The 20,803-nt window shown below is 37.2% G+C and overlaps 1 protein-coding gene across 15 annotated transcripts in view; it reads left to right on the forward strand.

Annotated features, from left to right (window-relative positions):
• The window catches only part of LOC118744952 (protein hu-li tai shao), a 93,192-nt gene that overhangs the window by 69,627 nt on the left and 2,762 nt on the right, over positions 1-20,803 (forward strand). For 9 of the 15 annotated variants that reach the window (XM_036478400.1, XM_036478405.1, XM_036478401.1 and 6 more), the window contains one exon: positions 5,945-12,175. In XM_036478400.1, coding sequence (XP_036334293.1) covers positions 5,945-12,036 — 6,092 coding nt within the window. In that variant the 3' untranslated portion in view covers positions 12,037-12,175. Of the gene's footprint in view, positions 1-2,949; positions 3,019-5,944; positions 12,176-15,049; positions 18,428-19,696; positions 19,765-20,803 lie in introns of those variants that run through there. The other 6 variants (XR_004993600.1, XM_036478411.1, XM_036478410.1 and 3 more) reach the window with 3 other exon arrangements.

Consider the following 20,803-nt stretch of genomic DNA (forward strand, 5'->3'; position numbering starts at 1 on the left):
TAACAGAAAAAAAAAAATATTTTTTTTTATAAATGTATTTTTTCACCCAACCAAATCCTTCAAATCAAAAACGAAAAACCGCTGCCCACCTATGTTTGTTAAGCGTGTGATCAATAGTCAGTTTATCAGTCAAAACTCAATCCATTCAGTCTAGTCGAAAGAGTTAGTAAATCGTTAGCTAGTCAGTAAGTTTTTAATTGGTAAATCAATTGAGTACCATCCCAGAGTCAGTGACAACAGGTAGTTAGTTAAATCGCATCATCTAGTTGGCGTTCCAGTCAGCGATCCTACCCCTTCGTTTTGCCGCTGCTGCATTGCGTATATGTGTGTGTATGGCGCCGTTATAATATATCGCTAGCTCCATACTGCTATCATCATCAACAAGAACAACACCAACATCATCACCAAATCAACACCAAAATGTGTTTATAGGACCACAATCAAATGACAGTATAAGTAATATCACAGTCACAGCTACTACTACTACCATTAGATTTTCTACTAATAAATATTAGTAAAATAATAACCTACTCTTTTCCGGCACAACGTAAAACGAAATAATGAAATAAATCTAAAATAAAAACCTATACACATAAAACAGCTCAACAACAAATACTCGTTTGAAAATTTACCGACAAAAATGTCGAAACTAAAACCACTACTACTACTACTGTAGATGCAAAGCCCGATGAGGTGAGTTAAAAACAAAGATAGTCAAATAATAGAGTTCACCACCTTTTCACAATCGCTTAGTGATAGTTTTTATAGGCGTTTAGTTCTCATCTTCATTGCGCAAATGAACATCATTTTCAGTAGGAGTGTATGTGAGAGGAGGTGGAGTTGGAATTCAAAAAGAATCAGGTAATTGTTAGTTAACTGTATTTGTAAAACTGAGAATGAAATATAGTTGCCAGGATATTTTAGAAGTATAAGGAGCCTCAATAAATTAGTTTCAATGATCTCTACATACATACATACATACATAGTCTTGTGCTCACCAACACTTAAAAACATTTTTCTGTAACAAAAGCTGGAATAAGATCTTAAAGCTTACCGGGGGGTTTCTGACATTTGTGCGCGCTTGATATTTTCAGGTGAATTTTTGAGATTATTTGAAATTTTGAGGTTAGTTGCAACTTTAAGGGCATTTGAAATTTTGAGGACATGTAGTTCCATTTTTGAATTTGGTTTGGAGTTTAGTTGATACTTTAAGGCTAGCCAATTTTGAGGTTAGCTCTAAATTTTGAGGTTGGTTGAAATCTAGTGGTTAATTAAAAATTTGTTAGTTAAAATATTGCTGAAATTGTTTAAGTTAGGTAAAATTATATTAGGATAATTCATCTAAACGTCTCTTAACCACGTACGTACACCTCATAAACGTACTTAATTGTGTATGGAAAACCGGGTTATTTAAGAGGTTTACTCAATTACGAGGCATTTACGAATTTAAATGAATACCCATATTATTTTTTAAATAAGTATATCTTTTAGGTAAATAGCTATAAATTTTAGTCTAATACGCATTGAAGTTTTGAATTTAGTTTTAAGGTTAACTAAAATTTTGCATAGGTTAGGTAAAATTATATAATTTTTTAATTCTAAACTCTAAAATTCTAATACGCACAAAATTTGTTTGATATTTCCGAAAAAATGCCTAGTAATTATTTCGGAATTTTATGCTGAAAATGGTGTTCTTCATCAGTCACCTTCACAAATAGTAACATAAAAATTGCATATTCCTTTTATGTTTTTCGTAATTCAATCAAATCGTTTATTTTGCATACATGTGTACAACAAAGATTATCCCGTTCATTCAAAGACATAAAATTGGCTTAAAATTTTCAGCTTCACGAACACATACACACACATCCCTTAACTCCTCGTTAACATTGCGTCTTGTATAATAAAAATAATAATTTCTAATTTGGTTGCATCTGTCACTCATAAATACTTACAAAGGCAAGAAAATTCCACAAACAAAAATTTATGTTGGATTTCTACTCTTGCCAGAACACATTTTTTATACCAACCAGTTTTTAAAGCATAATTTTTTTTTTAGTTTATTTGTTTTTGTAGCTGTGTAAAGAGTTTTACTATAGATTCTTGATAGTAATCATACGTTTTTCTACTTTTTTGATGTGTGAAATTACTTGTCTCTTGCTAAAAAAGAAATATTTCTGACTGTACAATTTTTTTTTAGTGCTTTAGAAATGCATTAGATTGTTTTAGCTACACTCATTTTACATACGCCTATTGTGACTGCCTCAAATTTTGGATGAACACCTGTTTTTTAATTCTGTGATTAATTTTTAGGAAATTAAAAAAAATATCAATTTGTTTTCTTTGGAAATATCATTTAATTTAATTTTTTTTAGTGTTCGTTAGTGTCTCTGCTTGTTTCTCTGTGTTATTATTATTATTATTTTTTTTTTTTTGGAGAATCTAGCTCCCTTTTTTAGTATCTTTTTTAGGAATAGATAGTCCTTTTTCATACAATAAATAAAAAATTATAATTTTTATTTAGTTTTAGTTTAGGCTAGTCAGTGCTGCAGCTGTTTCTATAGGCGCACATACGCTACTATTCTTCTGTCTTTTATAATTTTCTAATAACTGTTTTGCACATTTGACATGTATAATTATATAATAAGAAAAGCATTCGGATAAACAGCATGTACTCTGCTTTTTGTACACTTTATTCAGCGTATAAAAAGATTGCGCACAAAAAAAAAAATCGTTTGCGACGTTCTACTCTATTACCTACATACACTATTTTTAATACAAAATATATACTCGTACATAATTTGTCTAACTATATACTTTATTAGAAACTATAAAAATAACAATGTTTATTACGACACACTTTTTACTACTTGTTTAATTTTTTTTTTTTAAACAAAACTTTTTTAAACCACCAAAAAATTACCTGCCTGTGTATGTATATTCTTTTAGCAACTCTAAGTTTCATAAATGGCGAACGTTCTCATACGGCTGTGAATCGAAAACCGCCTACGGGCCGAGGTAAACAAAATTTGTGCATTTTTACTAAAACCCAAAAATGCAATGAAACGCTCATACCACGTACTTATTGTTGTAAGACATCCTAACCCCCACGACCATACATATTTACGTACATACACATATGTATGTATAGAATACTTCAACAATACTAAGCCAACGCTCCGTTTGTAAATATGTATAATTCACACGTCATGTTTAGCTCCCAATATTTAATGCAATTGCAAATTCATTGGTGGCGTCTTTAACCTTTTAAATACAACAAATTGCAGTGTGTTAAAAAATATATACATATATATATATTTTGTGCCATTGGGTGTGCCGCCATTCACTTATGTATACTTGCAAACTCTTAACTGAATTACATCAATATATTTTTCTCTTTGCTCTATAGTTACTCCCTATCCACTAATAACAGTAATACATGTATTTAGTAATCTTGTAATCGATTTTATCCTTGTAATACATATCAACAAATAGAAAAAAATATATTATCGAATTAACCCTAACTGGTATTACAATGTAGCATTGTTGAGTATTTGTAATGTAAAAAGCATGCATCCAAAATTGTGGTGAAAAGTAACACTTTCTAAATTTAGTTCAACTAACATATGTATCAGGCGTATGTACATATATTAAATGCAATATATTTTAAAAGATTTTTTAAGCCTCTTTGCTAACTCTATTTTGGTATGAAAATTTTAATACGCGATTTTTTGCATATATTAACTTCGAAATTGACATGCTAACTTCTGCATAAGTGTATACATATTCATGCTCTGGTTTTGTGATAAATTGAGCTCGCCGAAAGTCATGGTAATTCCATAATAATAGAGTATTAAAAAGAACTTTAAGCGAAAAGCTAAAATTGTTCCCAAGTATCATATCCGTATGTAGTGCACTTACATATATGTACTTATATTAAAAATTAAAGTCAGACATGTTACTTCATTTTATATATAGAACACGGTTTTCATGATATCAACTAATCCTTTCAAAATACGGTTGGAATTGCTTTCCTTAGTCTCCAAAGCACTGAAAAACATTACTCGCTGATGGCTGATCTGGAAGGAGCCATAAACGATTCTGTGATTTCCCATGTTTTCCAGATGAGTTTTGGATTGGCTTTCCTTTACGGCCGATTTTGTTTCACATATTATGTCGGAATGGGTGGGCCGCAATTAATGTTTATCACATGCACACGTTGCTAAAGGATCACACTTTTTTTAAGAGCAATTTTATTATTTAGTTTTAACTTATTCTTAAAAAAAACAAAACAAAAATATGTTGAAAAACCTTCAATTGCTGGTTACACAGCTAATGGGCGTAATATACAGAGCTTCATTGAAATGACATGTATTCGGCATAAAAGTGCCTAAGAATAAAATCATAAAATTACATTTAAATTTGATCGGAAAAATATTAATTCAATTTTAATGGTTCCCTGGTTTCTATAACTAAATGACATTTTTTTTCTTTAATGCAAATATTTAGAAAAGAACTGCATTCAAACTTTTTCAATAAAACCACAGATTAAAAGGTCGCCAAAGGCTAAGATTTTTTTTTTCAAAAATATGGCAAATTATATGCACATAACAAAAAAAGATCATGTTTATATAAATAATCTACTAAGTGGGTCAAATTACCCATAGTGGGCTCGAGCGAATCCCGATTTAGCATGTATACTCCCCTAATATTATGGATTAGGGAGATTTAAATAAGCTTATTGTGCTGGTACCTACTGATTTTTAACAGCTCACCCCATTATGTTTATTTTTGGAACTGTGGCTAGGTCAATTAAAATATCCGAAATACATATATGTAGCACCACAATTTTTATTGGGCACTTCGAAAGACACTTCATTTCAAAAGCGTAAATGCTATCGCCTCAGCCACGATGTAGTTATTTCTCGAATATATGGCATTGTCGCGTTTTTGGTAAAAAGAGCCACTTAAAGGAATTCATTTATAAAGCGAGATCAAAATCCTAAAATTGTGCCGAAGTACGGGTACTTTTTTTTGTAATTTTTTGGAAAATGTATTTATTTTTTGTTCATTATAAAAAATTATCTCAAAAGTCTTTTCCCGCACTTTCTTCCGATGGCAACTGTGTTTGCCAGTGAATTTCAGCTACGTTCGTTTTAGATAGCTCTAGTGTTCACACAAATTTCAAATTTTTATTCGATTTTTATTTTATTTTTTTTTATATTGAGAAACCCGATTTACTGATTTATAGCGTATTCTTTTCTCGCCAGGGCTGTCAAGTTTTTGTGTTCTTTTATCAGCATCTTCACATTCATATTACGTGCTCTTTCTCTAAAATGTTGCACTCTGAAAATGTTGCCACATAAGAAGGTGACATTTTTTTCGAGAAAAGAAAACGCCATTAGACGCCACCTTTGCTAGCATACTCTTCTATTCCCGTGAACGTGAAGTAATATCGAAGCACTACAATCGTTAGACAAACAAAATTAAATTTTTTTTGGGAATTACCATGACTATCCCACTCAATTCATCTGTCTGTATATACTTGGATAATGTATCTCGTGGTCGAGTCACGTTTGCGTTCAACTATTACATTTTAGACTATAGTTTGTAGCATGCTACGGGACGGACCAAAAAAAAATCTACTCCTACTGTACTCTCGAGTATCAATATATAGTGCCTAAAATTAATTACAAGTACTTAAGTGTAAATTAAGGCGTGACTCTGCTTCGAGGTACATAATTAAGAGTTGATTCGTACTCGAAACCTTAAACTTCTCTTCAAATTTCGCCGTACTCTTATCTTTTCAAATGAAGTATGTCAATATGTACTTGCTGTAGCATTTTGGAAAATACCTACCTATGGCCTTGTACTTACATATATTCTCGTTAGTGTTTAATGTTTTTCAAACAATGATATCATACATTCATCTAACCATTCCTAGACTTAGATGAAGCTGTTAAATATTCCGAAGAAGAAGATTATTCAAGTAGTCCAATTTACGAAAATATCGTCGAAAAATCCAATGCACACAAAAGTTCAATTGCAAATTACAATAACAATGTGAACAACAGCAGCAATAATATCAACAATCAATGTCTACTTCATACGCATGCAATCAATGAAGCCAATGATATTTTAGATTTACCCAAGCAACAGCAAGCGCACCAATCGAACAAAGAGAATATTTATTGCGGCAATACTAACATCAAACGCAATACAGCGCTCATAGCCGAACTGAAGAAAGATGCACAATTTCAGCGTCAAAAGCACAAATTACAATCGAAAGAGTGCATGGTTAGGCAGGGTCGTAATTATAATTGTAGAAGTACGCTTCTAAAGTGTAGTGGTAGTGAGAAAAGTCCAGGTCGCGTTGGTGACAGTGATGGCGAAAGTGCAGTGGGTTCACAGAACATTGAGTCCTCGGGCGGTAATATACAACAGCAGCGTATCAATGTTGAGTCTATAGGTTTTCGTCCCATTCATCCGATCGAACCGCGCGCCGACGCTTCTGAAACTTTTACCCAGCAACCACAGTTTTGTTATGCCGATTCTAATAATAATGTACGTGGTGATGGTGGGGGCTGTCATCATCACTGTCAAATCTACCATCAACGACAGCGCCAGCACACGGGGCCTGCTGTAGGCATTGTTACGCTGCCACATTTCGAACAGGCTTTCGGACATTTACTGGGTCGTCCTGCGACTACTGACTTTTGTGGCATCTATTATGATAACTATCCGCCTGACTATGAATCGATTTACGACAGACCGCAATATGTAGAGCCCGTTAATACCGGTTCCGTTGTCACCACAACCTCTGACATCGATGAAGCTGAAAATCCCTATAAGAAAGCAAATGATTGTTGCACGCCTGCTGTTTGCGACAGCGTTTTTGAGGCGTTGCGCAAGCCTGCTGCTAACGACAACAATTTAATATTGAATATACCCTTTACAGCCGAATCACCCGACACTACAAATACAACGATGAGTACACCTCGCAAAACTCGCGCCGATTCGCCACATAAGACCGACGGCACGTCCAATGGCTGTGGCAATGGCGTTGCCGGAAAGCATCCAGTTGCACACAGTCCCTACCGCACGCTCTCCCACTTCGGCTTCAATTCACCACAACGCCATCCGCAGCCCGAACATAAGCATATACCCTCTGCTACAGAGACAAAAAAGTATGTGCCCTTGCGCAAATCAATCTCATATGAGGAGATCTTCTCGTCGCCGCGTTACGTTGATCTCTGTGAGAACTGCTTCGAGAAGATCGTACGTCTAAAGCCAGAAATCGCGCAGCAGACACAAATGCGGCTACGTAATTTATACGACTTTAATGGCGCAAGTGCTGTAGCTGGACGCGCGCGTGCCGCCACATGTCCAGGCATTATGTATCAGCCAGCTACGGATGGTGTGTCGTACGACTATGTGGAGTACGCGAGCTCTGATACTACTGAAGAAATACTGCCACTATTCTCTTCTCAACTCGAACCGGTGTTGGAGGTGGTGGAGGAAGTCGAACCAGAGAGCCTTGAAGATGCAAACATAACTAAGAAAGTAGCAGCGACTGCCGCACAGAACTTGTATCGCACACCATCCAATTCAAGTTTCATTGAGAAAATTATGCGTCTAAACTACTCAGAGGAATCTGCAGATTGGGATTTTGCGCATGCGCCACATAAAATCGCGAGCAGCACTAATCTTACTTTGGAGCTGGAACGCGCTATCAGACAGAATAGTCAGCGCGACCAGCAACAGGACGATGAGAAAAGAAAAGACGTCGAGGCAGCTGCTATAGGGACGGAGACCAAGCACTATAACACCGACATGGAGTCTGAGTTAGAGCCGCAAAACAATGAAAATGCTTTGACAATGTGTGTGAATGTTGAAAACGAAGGTGCGACGCATTCACCACAACGTCTATCTGTTACAGAAATTTGGGAATTTATGCATTGGCAAGATGAAGCTCGTGCGTCACATCAGCAGCTGCAATCCGACCACGAAGTCGCGCAACCGTTTTCACAAAATGATGGCGTCAATATACCACACAAAGGCTCAATTTGTTTATACTACGAAAACGCGCGTGAAGGCACATCCAACAAGAATAGGGCTAGTGGAGGCACAGGTGCACCTCGCGACAACACTAAATCTCAAGAGGATCATGGGAATCAAAGCCACAGGTCGGCTTCAGCATCGCGCTCTGCAGAAGCATCTGACGAGTCAGTAAGGCAAGAGCGACGCCGCTCTTTGATGACGCGTGAGGAACGCAGCCGTCGCAAACTAGTTTTCCAGGAGCTTTGGGAAGATCATATCTTCTTCCTTGACGGCAAAGAAACGAACACATTGAGCGATACTGAATCAGCTATCGATGGACAACAGGAGCAACAAAGCACAGCAGACGCTGATGGAGTTGCGACTGAAAGCAGCGAGACTTGTACCAGCGCCACTGTGGAACAAGATGTTACGAACGAGCTTAACGTGGGCAATGAGTTGTTACTGATGCGCACGGAAGAAGGCAATGCGCGGTCCAGTGTTGTACCTTCGACGACGACGACGACAACCTTGCAAAGTAACGAACCACAGGTGGTTGATGCTGAGGTATTCCATACTCGCAGCGTTATTTTAAACAACTGCTCAAGCAATGCCGCCATGCGAACTTCGTGCAATGAGTGCGGCGATGATTTCGATAAGATTACCACTAAATCGGAGACATTAATGAAACTGCAGCAAACGGAAGTAAGACATTTTTCCATAAATGAACCAGCGTGCACTCATAAAGAGTGCGAGGCGTCGACTTTCCAAACTTCTGTGATGGAGGGGTCGAATCCTGCCGAAGATGCAACACCTTTTTACCATGAAGTTATCTCACAAGCTCATGGCGAGCGTGGAAGTTCATCTGCTACACTTCAAATGTCGGCAAGTAAAAGGAGATTCGAAAAAAGTGAAAATCCAACTACACCTGTTAATAGGTCGTCTGCTACAAGACCACTCGATAAAGAGATGTCGGAATTATTTTCAAAATCAAACGATCTGAACTCTTCGCCCTCACCGAACAGAGCTTTCTTGCCAACCTCCTCCCTTAAAACCTCATTAGAACGTCAAAAGCCGGAGCCAAAATCCACCGAAGTACTGACAGAATCGAAACTGTTTAGTTACCAAGCTAACATAACTCTTACAAAGAGCGACCACGAAAAACGATCAATTCCTGCAGCAATAACACACAATACAAAATCCCTCGGTAAATCGGTTGTGGTAGCTCATCCTATTCCTTATACTGTCGAACACACAATCGCTAACCCTTTGCCCATCCAACCGCATGCACAAAAATCTTCGCCTAAACCAGCCCAGAGATTCGAGACGGACAGACCGCCAACACCAAAGCCACCAATAACCAAAACAAATTTTAGGAAACTCTCCACTCCTGAACCTCAAACGACCATTCCAGAGTATGACCCAAAGATGGCAGCTAGCTTGCACGCATCCTTGGGTGAAGAGAGCACTTCAGAAAGTGATGACGATCAATCGGCGCGCACCTACAACGTTGATGCAGCTTCGCAAGAGTGCTTGTTTTTTCGTGAACATCAGCTGGCGAACGCTGCTACTGACGCTGCTACTGGTCGAACTGATAGCGAAGATGATGAAATATGTCTCGCAACAATTGGACGAAATGTAGATGGCGTCCAATTCATGGAAACTAAAGTTGCAAGTGTGCAGGAAGTTGTTGACATTGTGTTAAATGAACTCAAGTCGCCGCCAATAGAGCGTGCAAGGGCCGGAATGGCGCTACCTACGGACGATGAAAAACCGAAGTCTGAGCACACGAACACAAACGTTACGCACATAGCTCCGAATGTTGCGCGCGTCGCACAACTAGCTGCTGAGGCACTGAAAGAACCTTCGACTACGGTATATGCCGCAGCGCCGAGGATATTAAAACGGCCACGTAGGAGAACGAATGTGCTGGCTAAATCGAACAGCAACGTAGCATCCACATCCGGTCAGGCCGCACAGCGTAAAGCAGCAGAGCTGGAGTTGGCATACAAACCTAAGTTCGAGGAGTATGTGCTCTTCAAACAGAATATTCCTTCGCCATCCATTTCGATGCGGGCACACCTAGCCACCGAATGCGACAGAGATGTGGAGGATACGTCAGCGCTTGCGCTTGATAAGGATGAAATGGAATTCGCTGAGCTGCTAGAATCCGAGGAGCATATAGATCTCACCAGGTTGAGCGAAGAGTTCGAAGAACTGTTATTAAATGTGGAGAATCTGCAGCTACAACCGCAAGCACGCGAACTTGGCGGCGCTGAGACATACGCAGCAGCTGACGAGCGGGAAGACAGCAATAACGTGGTTGCTGAAGCGGAGAGCCATTTTAATGCAATGGAGCGTAAAATACTACGCAAAATCAGAGAGAATCAGCTGAATGAGAGCGAAGAGATTTTTGATAAAATTGAAATGACCATACGCAACAAAATTACGCCTAACCAATTGGAACTGCAGATTAAAGAACAGTCGTCGTTAACTAAGCTTGACCAGACTCAGGTAACGCTTGCAAAATCGCAGAGTTCACAAAGCACTATCACTGCATCAACGCCAGAGAGACACTCGGCTATCGCACACAGCTCCTTTGGTGTTAGTTTTCTGCGTGAGCGAGATGCCTTCGAGACAGATATGGCAGAGCCCGATGCCAATTTGAGCGATGCGGATGCAGACGAATCTTCCACACTAACACCGCACGGCACGCGTTACTGCAGTCGCGGTTCGGAAGATTTCAACACCACACAAGCCGATTTTTCGGCGATATTGACATCCTCGTCCTGCTCAGCAAACCTAAAATTACGTCGTTCACGCTCACTAACACCGTCCACGGGAAATTGCGAGCTATCGCCGCCGCCTCCCAAACTAAACAAGACTACCACACCACCTCAGGAAATGCGTAAGTCGCTGAGCGCGCATGACTCTCAAAGTAATTTAACGGCGGCTGCCTGCAAATCTAAGTCAGGTACGTGTGCCTCAGCCATAAGGCCACGGGATAGCAGTTCCACCCCGGAAATTAAGTCCGCAAAACGTAATTTCATATTAGAAAACATACGCAATGCGGCCATACCGCGACACAGCGGTGTTAGTGGCGGTGGCGGTGGCAGCGGCAGTGTAAAACGCTTGCAGGGCAATGCACATGCGATATTTTGCAAGAATCCATTTGGACCAGTTACAAATTCAACTAGCGGTAACAGCAAAATGTTGCTTAGCAATATGTCCACTAGCAGTTTGACCAGTTCGACCACCTCCTCCAACCGAACGGTTGGAAACAGCAAACAGCTCAGTCCACGTAACTCCTCAACAGGCGTGTATACCTTCCAATCGAAGTTGGTACGTGGTTCACCACGCTTTTGGGTGAGCCTCACACAACCAACCGCTGCCAAAAAGTTGCAGACGCAGAAGCGTCGTAGGCGCTCACAGCAACAACAGCAATATCACCATCATCGATCCATGCAAATTGAAGCACACGATTCAACAGGTAGTTTGCGGGACTTCTCCGATTTGATGGACAATGAGCAGAGCGAAGAACCAGAGGCGGAGGGAGAGATGATGGGCGATGAAGAACAGGCCAGTGTACTGAATGAGGAGCAACGCTCAATGGGAGCGAATGAAGAAGCGGTCGAAATAGTGAACTTGGATATTGTAGAATCGCAAGAAATATCTGATGGCCTTGATATAGCGAATAGGCTAAGTGATGATGTTGCTGGTGGTGGTAGTGTTGTTGATGGTGGCGTGGAACAAGAGCTCGTCGCGCTCGATGAGCAAATACAAAAAATTCAACCACGTCTCGATAATTATAAGTGCAAAATGCGTGACTTCGGTGATCACCTTGCCAAGTGTACGCGTCATATGGACGATTGCATTGCTGTGCAAGGTGATATTGTCGAAGAGCAACGTCAGTTGCGCGAACAAATGGCGTTGCAGCAGTATGTGGAGCATATTGTGTGCCAAGTTCAAACGTATTCTATCTCGGAGACTGAGGATTAGTGCGTATGTGTGTGTGGTGGTTTTTAGAAGCGCGGTCAGGGTTGACATTTCCGAACAGATAGAGTTTTTTAGAATGAAATTTTTACTTCCCGGTAATGTAAGTTTTTTCAATATATTTTTTTCCAAACTAAACAATCTATCAGCTTTTTATTAAATTTATTTTTCAAAATTACTTTAAATTTTTTTCTTTATTTATTTTTTTATTTTTTATTAAATATTTTTCTGTTTCAAATTTATATGTTTTGAAATGTTTGTATTTTTTTTTGCTAAATACGAATTTAAAATTTATCAAATAAAAAATATAATCGGATTTTTTTTTTTCTACATAATTAAAATAGCATTAGATTGAATTATTAAAAATATATGGATATATAGTATATATTTATATATATATATATATATATACATTTTTTTTTTCAAATTAAAAATGTAATTTTCAAGGTGTAGTTTTAATTTCAAAGCTACGCGCTTACACGCCTTTTTGAGAAATTATAACTTAAACAAAGAAATAATATCTTAAAAAAATGAGCAAGCGTTTTCAAAATCGAAATGTTAATATTCTCACCAAAACGCAAATGTTTTCAAGTCAACAAAAAAGCAAAAATTTAAACAATCGCGTGGAAAGTTTTTATTCTCAACAATAACTTTTTAAAACTTTGTCAAAAAATTTGCCAAATTATTTTTTTTTTTTTATATAACTTTTGTATTTATTTTCTTGGACTCAAATGATGAGAAAAATTTTTCGAGTAATTAAACTTGGCAATCTGATTTTTATTTGTTTTTAATACACTAGATGGAGACCCTCAATAAATTCTAACCTCAATCGCCCTATCAAAATTTTTTCGTATAGAGAAACTTGCATCTTAAATGTTTTTTTTTCTAATTGGAGAAATAATTAAGTGAAAAATTGGAAATTAGAGAATCAATGAAACAATGTACCCTCAAAAAAATCGAACCTCAATTGCCCCGCCTTATGCCGCCAATGTTACCAACGCTGCCATCGCGACTGAATAGTGCGCTCTTTCTTTTCCGCAAGTTTTTAACAAAACTCCTTTGAAAATTGTGTGCGACTTTTATTATATTATTTCAATAGCATTTTTTTGTTACAAATAATTATTTCAAATCAACTGAATTGTTTTGCCGAATACCTTTCGTTTTTGTTTTATTCCTATAAAAATCAACTACTTAATGCATATTCTCGAATTTGTACGCAAACTATTAAGGACTTTTAAAATTTTGAATAGCACACATAAACATGTATGGTATCTTTATGTACTATGGTATGGTATTTTTATGAACTAACAATAATTCTAAAGAAAAAATTATTTAAAAAATGAATTATTTCACTCTTATTTGCATATAAATATGTACATATGTATCTAATTGCATACTCGCATTTATAAAATGTTTTTTTTTTTTCGTTTTCCCATCCCTGTTTATATTAAAATATATGCATTTATTTATAAAAAAGTTTTATGTATTCGACCAATTGGAAATTTGTGGGATAACCAATTTAATTACATGTTTGTTTGTCCATCAATATTCGTGCTTTTGTTTTTAGATGTCATAATTTTTTGCTGCTCAAATTAACATTGCTGAATTTTTTATTAACTAACATTTGTTTTTCACATTATTTAAAAAAAAGGAATAGCTTGCTTATTTATATTTTATTTTTGGGAATGTAAAAATATTTGAATATGTCTGACTGGGTTGAGATGAGCTGTAGTACCTTACCAAATTATTTCTTAAATAAAAGAAAAATCATAACTAATGTATTTGATTGCACCTGAAATTTATAATAAATATTTTTAATTTTTTTTAATATTTTTTGGCGAATATATATATTTTTTATCATAAATACGAGGATAATTTTTAAAGTTTTTTCTTACATAGATTAGATATAAATATGTCTAATTAAGTACTAAGTAAGCTCTTAGGTATCGGGTACACAGCTAAGAGCTGAGCTTTTCTGAAAGCTTATAGATTAATGAATTACGATGAAAGTTTAACAATTTTCCATAGTAGTATGTAAGTTATAGTTAATGATTGTTAATCAATCTTTATCTGCCGGATAGCCTAGAAGAAACTCGCAAAAACAGCACATATACAAATACCAAGAAGGCCAGAAGGTTCGCTCACACCAAACTTGTTTTAAACAAACACAATTCTAATCCTAATTTTATTGTCCCCCATTGGGTGAAACCCGAAGAAACAGCATGTTTCCTGGTCCTACCATTAGTTGAGCTTGACAAGACCAAAACACGTTTTTGTTGAAAAATGTAACAACTCGGGAAATTTGCTCATATGCACATCATTTTGCTAAAAAAAAGTCAGGTATCTCATTTACGTACAAGTAACCATCCACGCTTTTTGCCATGAAATTTCCCCAGTTAGCATTCCGATAACTTGCCTGCAGTTCAATTGCTTTTGTTAGCAACTAGACATTTTACATCCAAAGTATTGATTCCAGTTGTACAAAAAAAAATCGTTTAGGAATCACCACTTGGCCAGTGTTATCTTCGCCTTTATTAGATAAATCCACTTTGCTCTAAACATAAACCAATGCCGGATTTCCATTGGGCAGTAAATTACAAAAATTTTGATGGCCAAGATGGGCATTACAAAAGTGCCATTACGTCAATAAATATAATCATCAAATTCCTTTACGCGGGGAAATTTTTATATGTATATAGCATAACTTTTTTCACTTCAAAGCCTAGTGGAAACTTAGCATAAGTCTTCATTAGTACTATAGTAAGCGAGCGTAAATAGTCACCTATTTTACCAGAAATTAATTGAATGACCTTTTTAGCGGTGATAATTTCTGCAATTAACCTATACTTGTACAATTGTTCTACTCGTACTTCGTATATACGTGTCTTCGAACAGTTGCCTGTGTAATTATTGTTCGTCCTTCGTCCTCGTCTCGTCAGCGTGTTGTGTTTGTCCAATGTGTTTGTTGCCCATTGTGTCTTGTATACCCGACCATATATCATTTCTCATACCATTACAGCCGCATTACACCAACATGACAATTCATCACTTACACAAACTCTTCATGTTCATAAGAAGTACATCCATCCACCATATGAAGATTTATGGGCGCAAAAATGTGTGCTAATAAAAAGTTTGTGCGCAAAAAATTTCGGAAAACGGTCGAATATAGCCGAAAAGTACGCTTTTTTATATAAGCCAACCAGTTTAGATTTAGCTGAAACTTATAAAACTGAAGAGATAGTGGTGTTCAATGTTTGGATGATACATAAAATTGAAATATTTCCACACTATACATATCCATTGCCGGATATTGGAGATAAAACGAAGCTAAATACCTGCACAGAGAACACGTTCGAACAGAAGAGCGAGTGTGCGCAGGAGGATCAACACAATGCAGCTGCAGTTTGCGCAGCTCAATGTGATCACGTCACTTCTAGTCTTTCATATCAACACTTGGCGAAATCAGCTCTTTCCAAGAACATCAGCACAACGCAGCCTTATCGCACTTGCTCGCATTACGGTTTCAACTATCCTCTGACCTATCAGCCGCATATCACCATACATCCAGCGCATCTGCTCACCGCCGTACAGCTGCAGCGTGAAAAGGTAATCGCTTTTATTAAATCGACTGCATTGAGTTTAAATACTGGTTATTTTCAACATCAACGTGAATGCAATGCTCCCCGGCAGCCACGCGCGCCTCGTCTGAAGTCCGCCGAGGCGCTGTCGCCGGCAACACTTAGCAAGCAGGCTTTAAAACCAAATGTAACAAAAGATGATTATAGCAGCGCGGAAAAACTGGATTCTAATGGCTCATATATTTCGATGAAAGAAATAAAATTGGAGCCAGTTAAGCGTCGGCATGTTAGCAAGTTGGCCGCAAGTGATCATGAATGTGACAGCAGCGTAGCAGGTGATCAGCAGCCACTATTGCATGATCGCGATTTGCACACCTCGCCACAGCTGTCACACGATCATCAACAACTGGATTCGCTGTCGGAGCAATTTTCTTCACTACTTTCCATCGGTGGCACTTCCTATCCTGCTGGCTCGCATAGCCATAGCGCTGACCTCGCGCACGATCATGAGGATGAGTCCCACCACCAGAACTACGACGACTCGGGTGATAATAATAGTTCGATAGGTATGCGCGTAACGCCCACAACACAACGTGCATCCTATGTGCTGCGTGACTTTCTGCCCGCTCACGCACAAGCACAGGAGACACCCGAACATAAGCCCGAATCGGAACAGGAACTCCAACACATAGATGCCAGGTTGGTGTCGTCATCCACACCCAAGTTGCGTCAGCTGCTCGGCACGCGCAGCGGTGAAGAGGAATCAGATGATGCTCAACAACACGCCCACCATCAATCCCACAAGCAAATCAAATTGACTTTGAATTCGAAATCCAATACACAGGCATCCGCTGCATTCAAGCGTCGTTGCTCACAATCCTCGCAAGAGGCCAGCGCTGATGTTAGCGTTGGTGTACCGACGCAGGAACGCTACCGTCAAGTGACTGCCTCGCTGTCGGAAGCGGAGTCGTTGTCGCCTGCTCCATCTTTGCGTTCACTAGAGATACATATCAATATCAACGTTAAGAACTCAGATTGTGCGCGCACGCTACAAACCCATGAAGTGGAGTTCCGTCGCAAGTTGGAACGCATCATCGATGAGGAAATAAATCTGATTGCACAGCAACTCAGCAATAGCACTCAATATAAGAGCAGTCCAAATATTATAGGAGGCGTGCACATTGTACCAACAACAACTGAGTATTCTCAACTCGAAATGACAACGGCGAGCACGCGCCATCTGCTCAAACATGCAACGCATAGTGAAACTCTAAATGATTTACGCTTTGCTGGTACTCTGACTGCTGGACAGCAGAGCAAACGCAGCAAGCCAACGAAGAAGACGCAGCCACAAGCACATCCGCCACCGCCTCCGGCCTCTTCCTCCTGCTGCACTGAGGCCGACTCCACTACAGCTGACAAATCGTTGTCGCATCATCGGCTCATAGCTATGCTCGAACAGGAGTTGGAGAGCCTGTTGAATGGTATAATTTGCGCCAATGCGCTGCATAATCATGCTGTCATGTGCGATTGCAAGATGAAAGTAGCCCAGATATCAGAGGAGTTGCGCGCTTCGCTGAGTGTGGACAAGTGAAGTGGCGGCAAGTGGGGCGCGGACAATGAAAAACTGGAAAACAATCAAAGAAGCTATGAGTAGTAAGCTTCGTGTAACAGAATAAGTGTTTTTTTTTAGTGAAGTAATTTTTTGTTTTTGGTTCATAAGCACTATGTGAAGTATCTGGCGTATTTATATTAATTTGCAGTTAATTTAGGTGATAAGCACTTCTAGCTAAATAATTAAAATACTATGGATTTCTTTTTCGAAATTTTTTGTTTATTTTTCCGAAATAAAAGTATGTTAGAGCTCCGAAACTTTGTAAAAAAACATTATTATGTTTTATTCAAAATCCCAGGTCAGCAGTTTTACCAAATCATTTTAGCCCAAACAAACTAGGGTGGGGTGCTTACCGTAGCCTTTGAGTTCTTATATTTTTCTAGAGATATGTTGAATCACGCATTTAAAAAAAAAAATGTACGTGTGTATGATATGGGATAATGCTGAAAACACACGGTCAAGGCATTGAAGAAACCAAGGGGCGGTACTTCGAGTTTTGTTGCATGTGTTCATAGAAGTTAAGATACTTTTTTTTAAATTATATGTAGTTACATCTTGATTTTAATAAATCGAAAAAGATTTTGTTTTCACTATAGCATAACCAATGACTAATTTATGTGAACACACTGCTATCTGGGATGGAAGTCGTTGTATCAATGTTGTATCAATCAATTGCAACATAGTTGAATCTTTATCGAAAAAGCGCTAAGAAAATAATATCCAAAAAAGAAAAAACACGAAACATTGAAACGTGGAAACATGACTTAAGTATTCCTGAGTAAAATTGTGGGTACAATTTTTATATTTATGTAGTCTGAAAAGAAAAAAATCCAAATCGACCAGTCTATTAACGAAATTCATGTTCTAATCCCTTAATGCAAGTATTTTCATAGGCAAAAATATATGTAGGTCTGCAGATATCTAATTATGTAGATATAGTATGAATATTCATGTAAATTGCAACATAATACATCCTGCTCATCGACATCGCCAAGCATCAAATTAAATTTAAACTACAATCAACTAATCTTAAGCTGCTTAATATAAGATGAAGAAGAATCACAAGTAAGAAGCCTACCAGTTAAATACATACATACATAAGTGCACAGGAACTAGACTAGAACATAAGAAATTAAGAAAAAGCAAGCAATATGAAATAAAAATAAGAGAATTATAAAAAATTGCTGCGCCAATCTGATAGGTGGACCAGGTAACCATGGTTTTATGTTATTTTCTTATTTTTATATTTTATGTTTTACTTTTCTTTTGAACAAAGTGCATGTTTTCGAAATTGTCACAGTGTTTGCATGTTCAGTATGAAATTGTTTGAAAATATTCCTTAAATTCCAAAAAAAAAAAAACCTCATACATTAGTCAAAACTCGAAAAAAATTGACAGTTTTGTAAAATTTGTTTTTGTTATTTTTATGGCCTTTATAACAATTATATTCAACAATTTTTATGAGCTCGAGGCCGTTTTCAGTGAAAAGTTATTGTGGAAAAGCAACAATAATTTGAAAAAATGGTAGAAGTGATAGCTATTTCGGAAATCACCACACCTAAAAAGTTAAACATTCTAATAATAGAAATATTAACAAAAACCAATAAAACCAACAACCACATGATCAAGTGAATTGCAGCGGAATAGCTGCGCTTGATTGTAGTTGGCTTAGCAAAGTGAAATAGTGGAAAATAAGCAACAAGAATTAACAAGACAAACTTAGCACAGTGCGTAGGCAACTGGCTGAGTCAGTGGTGATCGTCGGTTCGAATCCTACTGAAAGAAGTCTGATGAGGAAATGTGGTGATTTCCGAAATAGCTATCACTTCTACCATTTTTTCAAATTATTGTTGCTTTTCCACAATAAGTTTTCACTGAAAACGGCCTCGAGCTCATAAAAATTGTTGAATATAAGTTTTGTAAAATTTTCGATACTTTCGAGGTTTTACATGCCTTTTGCCAGTTTAGTGGAATATCGCTTTTAATAATATTTTTATCATTTGTAACTTTCTGTGTAGAAGCTTGGTATGTACATGCATGTGTAAATAAGTAGCCTAGCCTCGGTGTTTTCATACTACATAATTAACAAAATATTTTTATAAATATAAATAGGTACGGTTATTTATATACATTGAACACTTTGCGCCCCACTTGCAACGTCATTGCATCTACAATTTTACATATTACATTCATTCGGGCATATACATAAATATACATAAAAACACATCTATGGGTTTACTCAGACACTCGAAAACTCATTTCCTTCATGCATCTCATTTAGCTTAATTTATGTACATACATAATTAGTATTCGTAGTATTCGTGGTTGTTATTGTCTCATTTGTTTGTCATCAGCAGCTTTCATTTGCGTAAATTGTAAAAAAAATATATACATATATATTAATAATTCATTAAAAAAAAAAAAAACAAGTATTATATTATTAAAATATTCTTTGAAATTATTATTTCAGGTGAGAATGTACAAAATGGTGATCATTCTGAGGCTCATTTGAGCACATTTTCACAAAGCAGTAAAGAGGTATGTAAAGTTTAATTATATTTACTATGCTAAATTGTGTTTTTTTGTCACTTTAAAAATATTATTTATTAAGGGTACTCATTTAAAAGCGCAAAACTCTCGCAAACTGGGCAAACTGTGCAATTTTAAACCCTCGCAAATGAAATGTCAAAATTTGTATGGAAAGCCATTTGCACAAAAAGGGAAACTTTGCGCGGCAATTTTGGAGCGCAACTTTGCGCAGTGTGCTGTGCAACCCTCAATCAGCTATTTTGTTTACATTCATTTTGGTTTGTGCACAACGCTTTTTCGAAATAATTGCGGTAAGACTTAAATATTTACTCAAATTTAAGTTTCAATTGTTCAACTTTATAAATTAAGTATAGTCAAATAATTAAATGTCAGAAATTGTGTAAAATATAAAATTGTCCTCATGAAACACGTGGCGCAAAGTTGCCCAATTGCCCAAATATGAAACTTGCGCGTATATATGAGTACCCTTATTATATTTATTTATTAAAAAAACGCTATTTTTAAATGATCTCTGTGCACAAAACAGTAGTTTCCATGATCAAAGTAATGATTCAACATTCGCTAGTTTGAGTTATATCTACGCTATTTGTAAATAATCTCTGTGCACAATACAGTATTTTCCATGATCAAAGTAATGATTTAACATTCGCTAGTTTGAGTTATATCTTCGCCAGTTTACGTATATAGGTCGCGAAGAACTAAATATGTATTGTGATAGTTTAGCTCCAAAGAACAGAAAATTGAAATCAATTGCTATACCTTTAAAGTATAACTTGTCTCTGTCTTCGTTATAGGCGCATATGAATTCTCTACTACCCAACATATGTATGTATATAAAATGGAGGAAAAAATTATAGCCGCACCACATTTTGACAAGCTTTAACATATACAGTGGTGGAAAAATAAATAGGGACACGACATTTTAGAGGCTTTTGCTTACGGACTCTAACCGTCGGTATATGCAGAATCCGCTATGTAGACGCTTTTGAGTCGACACTTTGTTATATACAGACTTTTGCTAGCGGGA

Source organism: Rhagoletis pomonella, unplaced genomic scaffold (assembly GCF_013731165.1).
Source record: "Rhagoletis pomonella isolate Grant_MI unplaced genomic scaffold, Rhpom_1.0 Rhpom_scaffold_00008, whole genome shotgun sequence".
NCBI lineage: Eukaryota > Metazoa > Arthropoda > Insecta > Diptera > Tephritidae > Rhagoletis > Rhagoletis pomonella.